The 17287-nt window shown below is 50.6% G+C and overlaps 1 protein-coding gene across 3 annotated transcripts in view; it reads left to right on the top strand.

Annotated features, from left to right (window-relative positions):
- zzef1 (zinc finger, ZZ-type with EF hand domain 1) overlaps window positions 1-17287 on the top strand; it is a 260425-nt gene that overhangs the window by 236683 nt on the left and 6455 nt on the right. For all 3 annotated transcript variants that reach the window (XM_043718816.2, XM_043718818.2, XM_043718817.2), the window contains 2 exons: window positions 2888-3038; window positions 9830-9901. In XM_043718816.2, coding sequence (XP_043574751.2) covers window positions 2888-3038; window positions 9830-9901 — 223 coding nt within the window. The remainder of the gene's footprint in view (window positions 1-2887; window positions 3039-9829; window positions 9902-17287) is intronic.

A 17287-nucleotide genomic window follows, 5' to 3' on the forward strand; every position in this document is an offset into this window, starting at 1 on the left:
GGCTTGATATAAACACACTTGACAAAGGCACAATCAGAAGAATAGATTTCTCACATGCGATTCTAAGAGCAGGAAGCTTTTAACTTTAACAGAGAGAGAAATAAGAGCTTCCACATCCAGCTTCAAGACCCCAGAAACTACTGCTGAAGGCTAAAACTAAAAAAAAACTTGGTTCTGTGGGAGCTTGACCCCACCCATACATGCTGCGTCTATTGTTTCAACATTTTACAAAAGCCTAAGGCCTCTCAAGCTGGTTATTTTATTGGCTTTGGAGCAGATTGCTCAGTACCCCTCTCAACTTTTCTTCATTTAAAAAACAGGACAAAATATACCTCTTAAAGACTCAGTATCATCACACTATCAAATGATCTTTGCTAATTTACAGCAGTGTATCTTGAAGATGGAAGCCAATGCTGCCACTCTGTGTTGGTGATGAAGAGAGTGTATTTTGAAGGCGGTGAAGAAGTACAAGTCAAACAAGCTGCTTCGTCCTGGATGGGGTCAGGCCTCTTAAGTTTTGTTGAAGCTGCGCTCATCCCGACAAGTGGGAATACCGCCCCGCTCTCCTTGGGGGTTTCCATCACCCATTTCTCCTCCCCTCATCTGCTTTCCCATTCCTGAGGCTTCTTTCCAAGTGTCCCATCATTCATACCCTCCAGGCATTCATAATGAATGTGTCAGCAGCTTAGTATGAGCTCTGTGTTTAAATAGGTTAAAGATTCTTTAATATACAGTTCTTCTGTTTTAAAAGACTGTTTGCTATGCCTTTTCAAGTCTGACTAATGTAAGCAACTTGAATTTGGCCATCAGCACGTACAAAGTTTGATTGTTAGGCCGAGTTGTTTACTGACAAAAATAAATGATTCCTGTCAACGTTGGCATGAAGTGATGATGATACATCCTCTTCACCCCAGATAAATTCTACTCTGCCATTGTTTGCGATTACAGCATTGTGTTCATGTTAATTAAACACTGACCTCTTCTAAACCATGGAAATTACTAAAATGGTTGCATCAAATAAAGTCATTAACCATTTTGGACACATAATAAGTGAAAGGTTTGCTAGATAGTGTGAGTGTTTTCATTCATTGTGAAACTATCGGTTTCAAATACTTTGTTTCAGGCACAAAAGTGCAGAAGTTCCTTTGTGTTAGACTAAAAGGGTTAGAACAGTATATAATGGGTTTTGGTTATGAAGGTCTCAGTTGATTCTGTGTGAGTTCTAAAGTGCCATTTTGTAAAACAATCCTGTTTTTTGGAGAAAGCAGAATAAAAGGTGCTCTGGAGATTTGCTCTATCCACATGCTCGATGGCAATCATGTATTGTTCAGGGATGCCTCGGTAGTTTACACAATGAATACTGTACACTCGGCTCTAGGATTTTCTTTGTAAAGCATTGAGAGCAGTTATTTTAATTTGGATCACAGTGTGGGGCATGTTTCCTTAACACCCATGAGAAGGCCATTTATCTTTATATCCAGGAACAAACAAAAAAACCTTAGTTTGGGGTGAGGAAGGATCAAAGGTTGCGTGAAAACAAAAGCCAGAGATTGAATGGTAATGTAGAACTACCTCAAGGTGATGGTGATTGGGTTTTGACTCGATTTGGTGGCTCGCCAAGCCTTGTAATTAAACCTGGAGTCTGCTATCCTGGCTACGTATTCCACCACGCTTCATGCAGCGAATCTGTTTCTAAATCTTATAAGCTCAGCTTTATTACTGTGTTCACTGTAATCCCACTGTTCTCCTTATGGTCCCACTGTAACTTTACCTTGTAATTCCCAAAGCATAAAGCGCTGTCAAGGTGATGGTCAGGTTTCTTTCCGTTTATTCGGGTACCGTAGGTGGTGTTGGCTGGGCCAGCATTTATTGTCCATCCCTAGTTGCCCGTGAGGAGGAGGTGGTGAGCTGTTGTTTTGAACTGTTGCAGCCCGTGCCCTGTAGGCCGACCTACATTGGTACAAAGGATTTTGACCCAGCAACACTGAAGGAACAGTGATTTATTTCCAAGTAAGGATGGTGAGAGGCTTGGAGGGGAACTTACAGATGGTGGTGTTCCCACGTATTTGCTGCCCTTGTCCTTCTATGTGGTAGTGGTGGTGGTGGTGGATTTGGAAGGTGCAGTCTGAGGATCTTTGGTAAATTTCTGCAGTGCATCTTGTAAATGGTGCATTCTACTGCCACTGAGCATCAGTAGTGGAGGAAGTGACAGTCATTGAATATTTTAATGCAGATTTTTAAAATGGAATCGCTACAGTGTGGAAACAGTCCAACAAGTTCACACCGACCCTCAGAAGAGAAACCCACCTAGACTCACTCCCCTACTACTTCACATTTACACTAAATCACCTAACCTACACATCCCTGAACACTATGGGCAATTTAGCATGGCCAATTCACCTAACCTGCACATCTTTGGACTGTGGGAGGAAACCGGAGCACCCGGACGAAACCCACACAGACACTGGGAGAATGTGCAAACTCCATACAGACAGTCACCCGAGGCTGGAATCAAACCCGGGTCCCTGGCGCTGTGAGGCAGCCGTGCTAACCACTGAGCCACTGTGTCAGCCCATTTTTGACTAAGAAAAGTTGAAGAGTATTAGAGGTAGCTAGAAAAGTGAAGCTGAGGCTGCAACCAGATTAGCCATTATCTAATTGAATGATGAGCAGGCTTAAGGCTTAGAAAGGCCTATTCCTCCTCCTCCATGTGTATGTTCATATTTAAGTGCAAAATCAAGCATTTAAGTTTGAACAGACTAATTTTTTTGAGATTCATTACTCTCTGTTTCAGATATATTGGTTCTTATTGTTTTAATGTTATGCCTTGAGTGAAACAGAGTGTACTCGTGTTCTGTTTTCAATCTGTTTTATTTCCCATTTCCAGTGGCTGTGACCTCACCATGTTGAAGCCTCTCTGGCAACTTTTCACAAAGATGGAGAATACAACAAACCAAGACCAGGCTGGTGTTTCTATCCTTCCACCATTGCATCGAGCCCTGACTGAACTGTTCTTCATTGCAGAAAACCGAGCAGCGGTAAGATGAAGTACTTGTAGCAATGTTTGTTAACAGTGTGTTACCACTGTGATCTCACTCGCACAGCCTTAAAAACACTTCACTACATGAGCAGATCAGAGACTGGGAACTCAGCAGTGGTTAACTCACTCCTTGACACCCCAAAGCCAGTCCACCATCTGTACAAGGCACATGTCAGGAGTGTGATGGAATACTCCTCATTGTCTGGGTCCATGCAGCTTCAGCAACACTCAAGAAGCTTGATGACCATCCAGGACAAAGCAGTCCATTTGATTAGCACCATATCCACTCCCTGCCCCACCAACACTCAGTAGCAGTAATGTGTATGATCTACACGATGCACTGCTGAAATTCACCAAAGATCCTCAGACAGCAACTTCCAAACCTACAGCCACTTCCATCTAGACGGACGAGAGCAGCAGATACATGGAAACATCACTGCCTTCAAGTTCTTCTCCAAGTTGCTCACCACCCTGTCTTGCTGTTCCATCCTTCACTATCACTGAATCAAAATCCTGCAATAACATCTCTAATGGCATCATGGGTCTAACTACAGCACATGGACTGCACCAACCAGGTCAAAGCAGCCTGTTTGATTGGCACCCCATTCAACACCTTCAACTTGCTTTATATTACTTTTTGATGAGCTGTGAATATTGTTGACAACCCTATATTTGTTGCCCATCCCTAATTATCTTTGAACTGAGTGACTGAGCTGAGTAGACCATTTCAGGGGCCAGAATGTGGAGCATACTGCTACAGCGAGTAGTTGAGGCAAATCTCACATGGATTTAGGGGAAGCTTGGTATGTGTATGAGGGCGAAAAGAGTAGAAAGGTGTGTTGATAACCAAAAGGTGGTGGGTGAAGTCTGTACGGGAACATTGACCAACTGGTAGAATAGAGTTTGCCTATTTCTGTGCTGTGCTCAGAATGTAAGTATAGAACACAACTCCCCTTAACAGAACAAGTGTCTTTTTCCAATTGCAAAAATCATTTTTCATAATGCCTGATTTTTGTATTTGGACCTTATTGTAATATTTTTACAGATTGAAACTGGAACAAAGACCATGTGAATTGACTTTTTCATACAAGTACACAATAGAGGTATTGTTAGTGGAGCTGTTCCCATGTAAAACAGAGTTAGATTGAATGATGAATTCAGTTTTACTCTCTTGAATAGTTAGACTCAGTAGAAACCCAGAATTGGATTGAATAGCATTTTAATTCTCTCAAATCAGCTTTACAGTCCTATTCATAATATCTACCAGCCAAACAGTTTGTATTATTTTAAGATCAACAAAATAACTTTCTTTAAATTAGCCACTTCAGTATCCAGTTTGTGTGTTGTTTTTTCAACGTGTTCGACCATTCTCTGTCACTTCTGTCTTTCTGTTGCTTTTTGTGTCACGTTGAGAGTGATTATGTTTCATTATAAACAGTGTGAACTGACCTCAAAATATTTGAGAAAATGTCATTCTGGAAGATTTAAATGTAGTTAAACATGGGGTTGTCACACTGTCAAAATATTAATTCTGCCGAGAATTGCCAGAGATTGTACAACATATGTAGCAGCCGGGCAGAATCTCTGAACAATTGCTCATCACTGAGAGAAAAAGAAGGCCTTGATTTCTCCCCCCAACCTCCTCAAGAGTTGTGAGGTGAGGAAGGTAGCTGACTCCTGGTTCCTCCTTGCTTTGAGAAGATGTTGGAACTTCAGCCAAGGAAGAACAAAGTTGCTGAGAACTCGAGTGAGATAAGTAAAGAACATAATCATTTGGCCCCTCCAGCTTGCTCCACACTTCAATAAGGTCATGGTTGATCTGCTCGTAGTCTCAACTCCACGCTCCTGCTTCACCTTGATAATCCTTGACCACCGTGTTGATCAGATATCTTTCAAACTCAGCCTTGAATATATTCATTTACCCATTCTCCACGGAAGAGAATCCACAGACGCATGATCCTTTAAAAGAAAAGGATTCTCAACACTGTCACAAATGGGTCACCAGCCAATTTTCAGAGTGTGTTCTTAATTTTGATCTCTCCCACTATGGAGACATCCTTACAGTACCTACCTCAGGATCTTGTATGTTTCAATTAGATCACCTCATATCCTTCTAAATTCCGAATTGGCTCAAGCTTTGCTCGTAACGTAACTTCTTCATTCCTTGACTCAGTGAAGTGAGCACCCTCTGGGTGCTCTGGTTTCCTCCCACAGTCCAAAGATGTGCAGGTCAGGTGAATTGGCTATGCTAAATTGCCCGTAATGTTAGGTAAGGGGTACATGTAGGGGTATGGGTAGGTTGCGCTTTGGCGGGGCGGTGTGGACTTGTTGGGCCGAAGGGCCTGTTTCCACACTGTAAGTAATCTAATCTAAACCCAAAGCGTTCAGTTTGCCTTCCATACACCTGTGCACCAACATTTCTCATACTTCAAGGATATGGGATGAGCTTTTCTGTGCCACAGAAAGAAGTTGAGCTGAAATTTTAATGTTTTCAAGAAGGAGTTGGATATAATTATTAGGGCTAAAGGGCTCAAACAGTATGGGCTCACAGCAGGAACAAAGTACTAACTTGGATGATTGCCCATGATCATATTGAAAGGTGGAGCATGTTTAAAGGGCTGAATGGCCTACTCTCGCTCCACTTGTTTCTAAATGTTTGTGACTCACGCCCTTCTGTACCTCAGAATTCTGCATCCTGTCTCCATTTAAATAGTCCGCTGCTTTTTTGAATTTCCAATCAAAATGGACAAGTTCACGCCTTCCCGCATTATACTCCACTTACTAGAGTTTTGCACACTCATTTAACATGTCTTTATGTTTTCGATAGGACATAAATGCCTGCAATCTACTTTCCTATCTACCTTTGTGTCAGCAGGAGATTTAGCCACTATCCTTTCATCCAAGTCATTGATATAGAGTCATTGAGTTCTACAGCCTGGAGACAGGCCATTTGGCCCAAACTGGTACAATCCAACCAAATGTCCGTCCATGCTAACCCCATTTCCCTACACTTGGCCCATATCCGTTTAGGTTGTACATAGTTGAGGATCTTTCACTAAAGTCTATGAGTTGAGCATCTATGAATTGTTGCAAATTCTGTTGATAGAGACAGGGTGACTTTCACAACATAGTCCACTAAATAGTGAATGACTGCATTGAAATGCTCTGTGAAAATTCAATCTTAGATGTTTGCAACAGCAAAGTTTTCAATTGTGATTGACGAGGGAATTACCCAGGAGAAAGTGAGGACTGCAGATGCTTGAGATCACAGTCAAAGAGTGTGTCGCTGGAAAAGCACAGCTGGTCAGGCAGCATCCGAGGAGCAGGAGAATTGATGTTTTGAGCATAAGCCCTTCATCAGGAATGTGGCTTGTCGGCCAAGGGGGCTGAGTGATAAATGGGAGGGGGGTGGGGCTGGGGCTGGGGCTGGGGGGGAAGGTCGCTGGGAAAGTGATAGATAGGTTAAGGTGGGGCTGAAAGTGATAAGTCAGAGAGGAGGGTGGAGAAGATAGGCGGGAAGGAAGATGGACAGGTCGGACTGTTCAAGAGGGCAATGCTGAGTTGGAAGGTTGGATCTGGGATAAGGTGGGGGGAAGGGGAAATGGGAAAAGTGGTGAAATCCACATGGATCCCATGTGGTTGGAGGGTCCTATGGCAAACCAAATGCTTTTCATTTGGCCGGGCCTACTGAAGCGACTACTTGCAGTTGTGTTGCATTTTGAGTGCTGTGTCATTAACACCCAAGCTTTGTTTTTTTTTTCAAAAAAAAAGCCTCGATCCACAACTGAAATATGTTTGAATAAGAGTCCAGTTCTGCTTATTGTATTGGCTGTTGTCAACCAACGCATGAAGCTGAATAATTTGATACGAGTTCAGAGTGCAAATTTGGAACAGATTAATCCAGTTTTAGCTTATCTCGATGTTCTGTTGTTCAATGTCCTTTCAGAAGATTAATGGAAAAAATGTGGAAATTAAATTCTAAATATAATCTATGGAATGTGAAAGCTAGTAATCTTTTAGCGTTTGCTAAAAGATAATCCAGTTCTTCGGCTTTCTGTCATTTAGAATTTCTTAAGCATCATTCTTACTGAGTGATATCACCATTTGGAGAGGTTTTAAAAAAAAAAACAGGTTTTTGTCCAAACACAACTTTGGGTGCAGCATGCACTATGGTTTATTTAATGTAATGGATCCACCCACAAATTAGGTTGGTGTATTTCTACAGCATTCACTGCTTTGTGCTTGAGGTTAAGATGAAAACAATACATGAAAAAAGGATGTTCACATTTCAGATTGCCAAACTAAATTGGATCTGTTTGGTTAGCGCTCTGGCCAGTGCGCTGTCTTTTTCTGTCTCTCGCTGTTAAAAATCCTGGCTTCAAACTAAGTGGAAGTTCATTACAATTGACTTCATTCCTTTCCCTATAATTCCTTCATTACTGACACCAAGTTTTATTCTTTCTTGCAAAACAAGGGAGGCTGTAAGCTGAGTCAGATTTCATTGTTTGGTTGTGGCGTTGGTATTCTCCTTAGTGTGTTGGTATTCCCACCTTCTGAAAATTACTTGATTTATTTGCCCTTTATTCTCCCCCCCGGCCACATCTGTGACATTTCCAGGCAGTCATTGTGAGCTCAATGTTTTTTCTTAGACCTATTGGCAATGGATAACTGGCAGAGCAAGGCAGTTGCTGGGGAGACCGGTCTATTGTCTGGACCCTGCCTGGTAATCTGCCTTAGTATGTGGAGTTAGAGAATCCCGACCAGAATGCTACCTCCTGTTGTGAGGTGAGAGTGTGTACCAGCACATCACATTTATGCTTCCTCACAAAGTCATCCCGCTTGAGTTCATGCCTCACAGAGGAGGCGCATTCTTCTGCACCCCCACCCCAAACTTCTGAAAGCAAGAGCTTGACTTGCTTTATGAAAGTGTTACCTCATTAATCCCATTCTTGCTGTCTTTTCTCTTTACCCTGAATCTCTTAAATATTTATTCATTTCTATTCCCAGCACTGTTTGAGGAAAGTCATTTCCTATTCTGAGACCCTCCATATATGTATTTGAACAGAAGGCCGGGGAATCATTTCTCCTGTTTAACTTATCAAAAGCCCTGCATAGTGTTGGAGTACTCTGTCTAACATCCCCCTGCCTGCAGCATCTCTTTTTAATGTTTCACTGAGGAATGTGAAAATCCACCTTTTCATCTCTGACAATGCTCATGAACACCTTGGATCTGCTTTGCTCCACAACTGCCTCCATGTGACAGCTAGAACCAATTCAAAGAAGGAACCTTAACAGCACTCGCTTAGCAACCAGGGGCAACCTACACACTAGCAACGAGCCTGTGAAATCTGCATTTTCTTATTTATCTTCCCATACTAACTAACTTCCTTTGGAACTCTTTAAGTACTAAAATGTAAGTAATAGATTATCTGGTTTCCAGATAATCCTAATGGATTTGATTGTATTTAAAGACCCAGTGAAGAAAGGTAGTTTAAATTGAATAAGGATTGGCTGAAAGGCATGAACTGCTACCTTTTTGTAGTAAAGCATACTGGTGGCTGTTCAGGGGAAGTGTTTGTAAACCACAGCATCTTGTACAGCTCCGTTTCCAATGTGGGAGTGAGCTTCCTTTAGCATTAAAGGAGAACAAGCCTAATTGTGGATTGTACCAAGAAGCATTTTATTTATACCTTTTTAATCGGATTCCTTTGAAAACAAACTGGTTTAGTGTATTCGTATTTTAGGTGTTCATACTTCTCTAGTTGGTGGAATTTTGCTTTTAATTTATAAATATTGTAGAAGTGTAAATTCAAATAATGCACCTGCAAGTCTTTCTGCTCATGTAAATATTGATGTGTGTTAATGTGCTATGTAAAATCTCCCCGGTTCGAACCGGTTGCTTGACTTCCTGGTGTTTTGCGAGCCTTTCAAACACTGAATTTCCTTTTCAGCCAGCAAGTGCTAGCTTGCAGTTGAAGTGTCAAAGAAAGGCTTTAATGTGCAAAGAACACAGTACCCAGTGAATGCCAGAGCCACTAGCACAAGCAGATGGGATGTTGGCTGTGTTAGATTTGCGTTGGGAAACCACTGTTTTAATTGAAACTAACCAGAGTGTGCAAACAGTACTGAATGCACACACAACTTTACAAAAAAAAATCTCGATAGAATAATGCCCCTGTCTCTGTTCCTGGAATTCACTCCCCTGACTCCTCACCCTCGTCAATAAGTGAGGCTGTTGCAATATATTAGCTCCTTTCTATCACTTGTATCTCAGATACTGCACTACCATTAGTGAGCTGAGCCCAGATAGCGAAAGTTTATTATTGCCATACTACAGTGGAAAAAAATTATACATAAGACCATGTGAGGAGGAATTGGAAAAATGTTGGTTCAGGTTAGATGCCATATTGTCATATTGATTAAAGTAGAATTTTACCACTAAAGCAGACCATTTTGCCTTTTCTTTGACTGCATTAATGCTCTCTCTTCTCCCAACTCAATTTACCTCACTCGATCAACCTATTCTTCTATACTTTCCTCCTTCAGACTGTACAGCTTTACCTTAACTGTGTCTGTGTGGCTCCACATTCTAGTCATTCTCTGGGTGAAGAAGCTTCTCCTGGTATTCCGATTGGGTTTATTAATGACTTATCTTTCACCTTGCACAAGTGGAAACTTCTATTTTTACCACACCAAACTCCTTCTTCATTTAGTTGATTGCAAATGAATTGTCTTTTCTTTGTGCAGCTCCTGATTATGCAATATCTTAATGTTTCTTATCGTATGCAGGAACGTGGTGTGCTGCACGACTATTTTGTGGCCTTAACCACAGAAGATCACATCCAGCGCTGTGTCATGCAGGTGAGAATCCTTTGTATCTCTTGCAAAGTGATTTGTGAGTGTGAAAGGTTGCTGCCAAAATATTACCTAAATATTGCGCAAGTCTGACTTAAGCATGTTACATAGGGGAGACAGGACGCCAACTCGCAGAACATTTCAGGGACCATCCCTGAGACACATGCACTAAACAACCCCGCCACACTTTAACTCCCCCTCCCACTCTGCCAAGGCCATGCAAGTCCTGGGTTACCTCCACTGCCAGATCCAAGCCACCTGACGCCTGGAGGAGGAGCGCCTCATCTGACACCTTGGGACCCTCCAACCACACGGCATCAACATCTACTTCAGTAGTCCAAATCCAACCCCCGCGTGCCCCCCCCCCTGCCCATGCACATCAAACCCCATCCCAGATCCAACCCGGTACCACCCTCTTGACCTGTCCTAACTGTCCATCTTCCTTCCCATCTATCCGCTCCACCCTCCCCTCTAACCTACCACCTTTTCCCCACCTCCATCTACCTATCGCCTTCCCAGCTAACCCCCGCCCCCAAATTCCTGATGAAGGGCTTATGCCCGAAATGTTGACTCTCCTGCTCCTCGGACGCTGCCTGACCTGCTGTGCTTTTCCAGCGCCAGACTTTTCAACTCTGATCTCCAGCATCTGCAGCCCTCACTTTCTCCCTGTTATCTCTGAGGCGACTGTTTTTCCTTTAGTTTACTTTGAAGACCATTCATTTAAAAATGCTTGTTCCAGTGGTCCATTGTTATGTTGCTTCCCTGTCTGGTACCTGTTTATGAATATTTAGTCTCCTGTCTGAGATATCGTGCTGAATAATTTCAGAGATCTGACTTTCAAGTCCGCAGGGTCACAACTGCAACCCAAAACACTTGAGAGCAGGTGAACCTTGGTGACCTTTGTATTTAAGAGCTGAGTTCATTCCAGTGGGGGGGGAGGGGGGTTGTTGACTTCTCAACAGGCAAAGACTCCAGAAGGGAAAAGTAAAGCTGATGTTTGTGCTAAATTATGGATTTACACAAAAAAGCTAGTATAAATCTCAAATGTTTTGTTGTCTAATTCAACTTATGGATATCAGTGTATGAAACAGTGTTATTGCTATCACTGGAGTTGCCATGTACCAGAAACTGATCTGGATTCACCTTATAAATACAGTCTCTATATGAACAACTCCTGAGCTAGGAATATTGCAGTGAGAACTCATCTTCTGACTCTCCAAAGCCTGTTTGCCATCTACACAACACAGGTCAGGAGTACGATGGAAGTCTCCCCATTCAGCTTGATGATTGCAGCTCCACCAATAAAGAGGTTCAGCACCATCCAGGGCAAATTTAGTTCGCTTGATTAGCACCCCATTCATCGCTTTTAATGTGGACTTCCTTCATTAACTATGTACAATGGCTGCAGTGTATACCATCAACAAACTGCACTGCAGTAGCTCACCCAGGCTCCTTTAAAAGCACGATCCAAGACCATAAACTCCACCACTAAGCCAGCAGATGCACAAAAACACCCATACCTGCAGGTGGCCCTCCCAGCCGCTCACCACTCTAACCTGGTACTTTATTGCTGTTTCTTCACTGTCATTTGAGTTAAAAACCTGGAATTCTGTCCTTAATTGCATGAGTACCATACTGAATGAACTGCAGTGGTTCAAGAAGGCAGCTCCCCATCACCTTCTCCAGGGTAACTAGGGCCAGGCCATAGATTCTGGCCCAGTCAGCAATGCCCACATCCCAGGAAGACATAAAAGAAACTACGGCAGCTGGATTGCAGTGGTTCAAGAAGGCAATTCACTCCTGTTTTTTCAAGGGGAGCTAGGGATCAGCTAGGGACAACGATGTTCAGAACACAATATATTTTTCACAATGTTCAGAAAGAATCCAATACTGTAATCATACATTTCTTCTGTACACTAAGAATGTTCTTGAAATGGGAAAACAAGCTATTCAGACTCATCATTTTCATAATTATATTGAGGGTATAAATCTATTTCTGTTCATTCTGAGTGTATTCATGCTTCCTCTATTATTTTTTAATAAATCACACACCTGGTTATAATCCAAGAGGTTTATTTGCCTTATAAGGTCTTACGATCTTACACTTCACAACTACCTGATGAAGGAGCGTCGCTCCGAAAGCTAGTGCTTCCAGATAAATCTGTTGGACTAAAACCTGGTGATTTTTAACTTTGTACTCCCCAGTCCAACACCAGCACCGGCACATCCCCATCCGTCCAACACCAGCACCGGCACCACCCCATCCGTCCAACACCAGCACCGGCACCACCCCATCCGTCCCAACACCGGCACCTCCCCGTCCGTCCCAACACCGGCACCTCCCCGTCCGTCCCAACACCGGCACCTCCCCGTCCGTCCCAACACCGGCACCTCCCCATCCGTCCCAACACCGGCACCTCCCCGTCCCAACACCGGCACCAGCCCATCCGTCCCAACACCGGCACCTCCCCATCCGTCCCAACACCGGCACCTCCCCGTCCCAACACCGGCACCAGCCCATCCGTCCTAACACCGGCACCAGCCCATCCGTCCTAACACCGGCACCACCCCATCCGTCCCAACACCGGCACCACCCCATCCGTCCCAACACCGGCACCACCCCATCCGTCCCAACACCGGCACCAGCCCGTCCGTCCCAACACCGGCACCACCCCATCCGTCCCAACACCGGCACCACCCCATCCGTCCCAACACCGGCACCTCCCCGTCCGTCCCAACACCGGCACCTCCCCGTCCGTCCCAACACCGGCACCTCCCCATCCGTCCCAACACCGGCACCTCCCCGTCCCAACACCGGCACCAGCCCATCCGTCCCAACACCGGCACCTCCCCATCCGTCCCAACACCGGCACCTCCCCGTCCCAACACCGGCACCAGCCCATCCGTCCTAACACCGGCACCACCCCATCCGTCCCAACACCGGCACCACCCCATCCGTCCCAACACCGGCACCACCCCGTCCGTCCCAACACCGGCACCAGCCCGTCCGTCCCAACACCGGCACCACCCCATCCGTCCCAACACCGGCACCACCCCGTCCGTCCCAACACCGGCACCACCCCGTCCGTCCTAACACCGGCACCACCCCATCCGTCCCAACACCGGCACCACCCCATCCGTCCCAACACCGGCACCACCCCATCCGTCCCAACACCGGCACCACCCCATCCGTCCCAACACCGGCACCACCCCGTCCGTCCCAACACCGGCACCACCCCGTCCGTCCCAACACCGGCACCACCCCGTCCGTCCCAACACCGGCACCACCCCGTCCGTCCCAACACCGGCACCACCCCGTCCGTCCCAACACCGGCACCTCCCCATCCGTCCCAACACCGGCACCTCCCCGTCCGTCCCAACACCGGCACCACCCCATCCGTCCCAACACCGGCACCTCCCCATCCGTCCCAACACCGGCACCACCCCATCCGTCCCAACACCGGCACCTCCCCATCCGTCCCAACACCGGCACCTCCCCATCCGTCCCAACACCGGCACCACCCCATCCGTCCCAACACCGGCACCTCCCCATCCGTCTAACACCGGCACCTCCCCATCCGTCTAACACCGGCACCTCCCCATCCGTCCCAACACCGGCACCTCCCCATCCGTCCCAACACTGGCACCACCCCATCCGTCCCAACACTGGCACCACCCCATCCGTCCCAACACCGGCACCTCCCCGTCCGTCCCAACACCGGCACCTCCCCGTCCCAACACCGGCACCAGCCCATCCGTCCCAACACCGGCACCACCCCATCCGTCCCAACACCGGCACCTCCCCATCCGTCCCAACACCGGCACCTCCCCATCCGTCCCAACACCGGCACCTCCCCATCCGTCCCAACACCGGCACCTCCCCATCCGTCCCAACACCGGCACCACCCCATCCGTCCCAACACCGGCACCTCCCCATCCGTCTAACACCGGCACCTCCCCATCCGTCTAACACCGGCACCTCCCCATCCGTCCCAACACCGGCACCTCCCCATCCGTCCCAACACCGGCACCTCCCCGTCCGTCCCAACACCGGCACCTCCCCGTCCCAACACCGGCACCAGCCCATCCGTCCCAACACCGGCACCTCCCCATCCGTCCCAACACCGGCACCTCCCCGTCCCAACACCGGCACCAGCCCATCCGTCCTAACACCGGCACCACCCCATCCGTCCCAACACCGGCACCACCCCATCCGTCCCAACACCGGCACCACCCCATCCGTCCTAACACCGGCACCACCCCATCCGTCCCAACACCGGCACCACCCCGTCCGTCCCAACACCGGCACCAGCCCGTCCGTCCCAACACCGGCACCAGCCCGTCCGTCCCAACACCGGCACCACCCCGTCCGTCCCAACACCGGCACCACCCCGTCCGTCCCAACACCGGCACCACCCCGTCCGTCCCAACACCGGCACCACCCCGTCCGTCCCAACACCGGCACCACCCCGTCCGTCCCAACACCGGCACCTCCCCGTCCGTCCCAACACCGGCACCACCCCGTCCGTCCCAACACCGGCACCACCCCGTCCGTCCCAACACCGGCACCTCCCCATCCGTCCCAACACCGGCACCACCCCATCCGTCCCAACACCGGCACCTCCCCATCCGTCCCAACACCGGCACCACCCCATCCGTCCCAACACCGGCACCTCCCCATCCGTCTAACACCGGCACCTCCCCATCCGTCTAACACCGGCACCTCCCCATCCGTCTAACACCGGCACCTCCCCATCCGTCCCAACACCGGCACCTCCCCATCCGTCCCAACACTGGCACCACCCCATCCGTCCCAACACTGGCACCACCCCATCCGTCCCAACACCGGCACCACCCCATCCGTCCCAACACCGGCACCACCCCGTCCGTCCCAACACCGGCACCACCCCGTCCGTCCCAACACCGGCACCAGCCCGTCCGTCCCAACACCGGCACCAGCCCGTCCGTCCCAACACCGGCACCAGCCCATCCGTCCCAACACCGGCACCAGCCCATCCTTCCAACACCGGCACCACCCCATCCTTCCAACACCGGCACCAGCCCATCCGTCCCAACACCGGCACCTCCCCGTCCGTCCCAACACCGGCACCTCTCCATCCGTCCCAACACCGGCACCTCCCCATCCGTCCCAACACCGGCACCTCCCCGTCCGTCCCAACACCGGCACCACCCCGTCCGTCCCAACACCGGCACCTCCCCGTCCCAACACCGGCACCAGCCCATCCGTCCTAACACCGGCACCACCCCCTCCGTCCCAACACCGGCACCACCCCCTCCGTCCCAACACCGGCACCACCCCGTCCGTCCCAACACCGGCACCACCCCGTCCGTCCCAACACCGGCACCACCCCGTCCGTCCCAACACCGGCACCAGCCCGTCCGTCCCAACACCGGCACCAGCCCGTCCGTCCCAACACCGGCACCAGCCCGTCCGTCCCAACACCGGCACCAGCCCGTCCGTCCCAACACCGGCACCAGCCCGTCCTTCCAACACCGGCACCACCCCATCCTTCCAACACCGGCACCACCCCATCCTTCCAACACCGGCACCACCCCGTCCGTCCCAACACCGGCACCACCCCGTCCGTCCCAACACCGGCACCACCCCGTCCGTCCCAACACCGGCACCAGCCCGTCCGTCCCAACACCGGCACCAGCCCGTCCGTCCCAACACCGGCACCAGCCCGTCCGTCCCAACACCGGCACCAGCCCGTCCGTCCCAACACTGGCACCACCCCATCCGTCCCAACACCGGCACCTCCCCGTCCGTCCCAACACCGGCACCTCCCCGTCCCAACACCGGCACCAGCCCATCCGTCCCAACACCGGCACCTCCCCATCCGTCCCAACACCGGCACCTCCCCGTCCCAACACCGGCACCAGCCCATCCGTCCCAACACTGGCACCACCCCATCCGTCCCAACACCGGCACCTCCCCGTCCGTCCCAACACCGGCACCTCCCCGTCCCAACACCGGCACCAGCCCATCCGTCCCAACACCGGCACCTCCCCATCCGTCCCAACACCGGCACCTCCCCGTCCCAACACCGGCACCAGCCCATCCGTCCCAACACCGGCACCTCCCCATCCGTCCCAACACCGGCACCTCCCCATCCCAACACCGGCACCAGCCCATCCGTCCTAACACCGGCACCACCCCATCCGTCCCAACACCGGCACCACCCCATCCGTCCCAACACCGGCACCACCCCATCCGTCCCAACACCGGCACCAGCCCGTCCGTCCCAACACCGGCACCAGCCCGTCCGTCCCAACACTGGCACCACCCCATCCGTCCCAACACCGGCACCTCCCCGTCCGTCCCAACACCGGCACCTCCCCGTCCCAACACCGGCACCAGCCCATCCGTCCCAACACCGGCACCTCCCCATCCGTCCCAACACCGGCACCTCCCCGTCCCAACACCGGCACCAGCCCATCCGTCCCAACACCGGCACCTCCCCATCCGTCCCAACACCGGCACCTCCCCGTCCCAACACCGGCACCAGCCCATCCGTCCTAACACCGGCACCACCCCATCCGTCCCAACACCGGCACCTCCCCATCCGTCCCAACACCGGCACCTCCCCATCCGTCCTAACACCGGCACCACCCCGTCCGTCCCAACACAGGCACCACCCCGTCCGTCCCAACACCGGCACCACCCCGTCCGTCCCAACACCGGCACCTCCCCATCCGTCCCAACACCGGCACCTCCCCATCCGTCCTAACACCGGCACCACCCCATCCGTCCCAACACCGGCACCACCCCATCCGTCCCAACACCGGCACCTCCCCATCCGTCTAACACCGGCACCTCCCCATCCGTCCCAACACCGGCACCTCCCCATCCGTCCCAACACTGGCACCACCCCATCCGTCCCAACACCGGCACCTCCCCGTCCGTCCCAACACCGGCACCAGCCCATCCGTCCCAACACCGGCACCAGCCCATCCGTCCCAACACCGGCACCTCCCCGTCCCAACACCGGCACCAGCCCATCCGTCCTAACACCGGCACCACCCCATCCGTCCCAACACCGGCACCACCCCATCCGTCCCAACACCGGCACCACCCCATCCGTCCCAACACCGGCACCAGCCCGTCCGTCCCAACACCGGCACCAGCCCATCCGTCCCAACACCGGCACCAGCCCATCCGTCCCAACACCGGCACCAGCCCATCCGTCCCAACACCGGCACCAGCCCATCCTTCCAACACCGGCACCACCCCATCCTTCCAACACCGGCACCAGCCCATCCGTCCCAACACCGGCACCACCCCATCCTTCCAACACCGGCACCACCCCATCCGTCCTAACACCGGCACCAGCCCATCCGTCCCAACACCGGCACCAGCCCATCCGTCCC

This window comes from Chiloscyllium plagiosum, unplaced genomic scaffold (genome assembly GCF_037043375.1).
Source record: "Chiloscyllium plagiosum isolate Xiang-an unplaced genomic scaffold, Cpla_swu_hap1 HiC_scaffold_31, whole genome shotgun sequence".
Taxonomy (NCBI): domain Eukaryota; kingdom Metazoa; phylum Chordata; class Chondrichthyes; order Orectolobiformes; family Hemiscylliidae; genus Chiloscyllium; species Chiloscyllium plagiosum.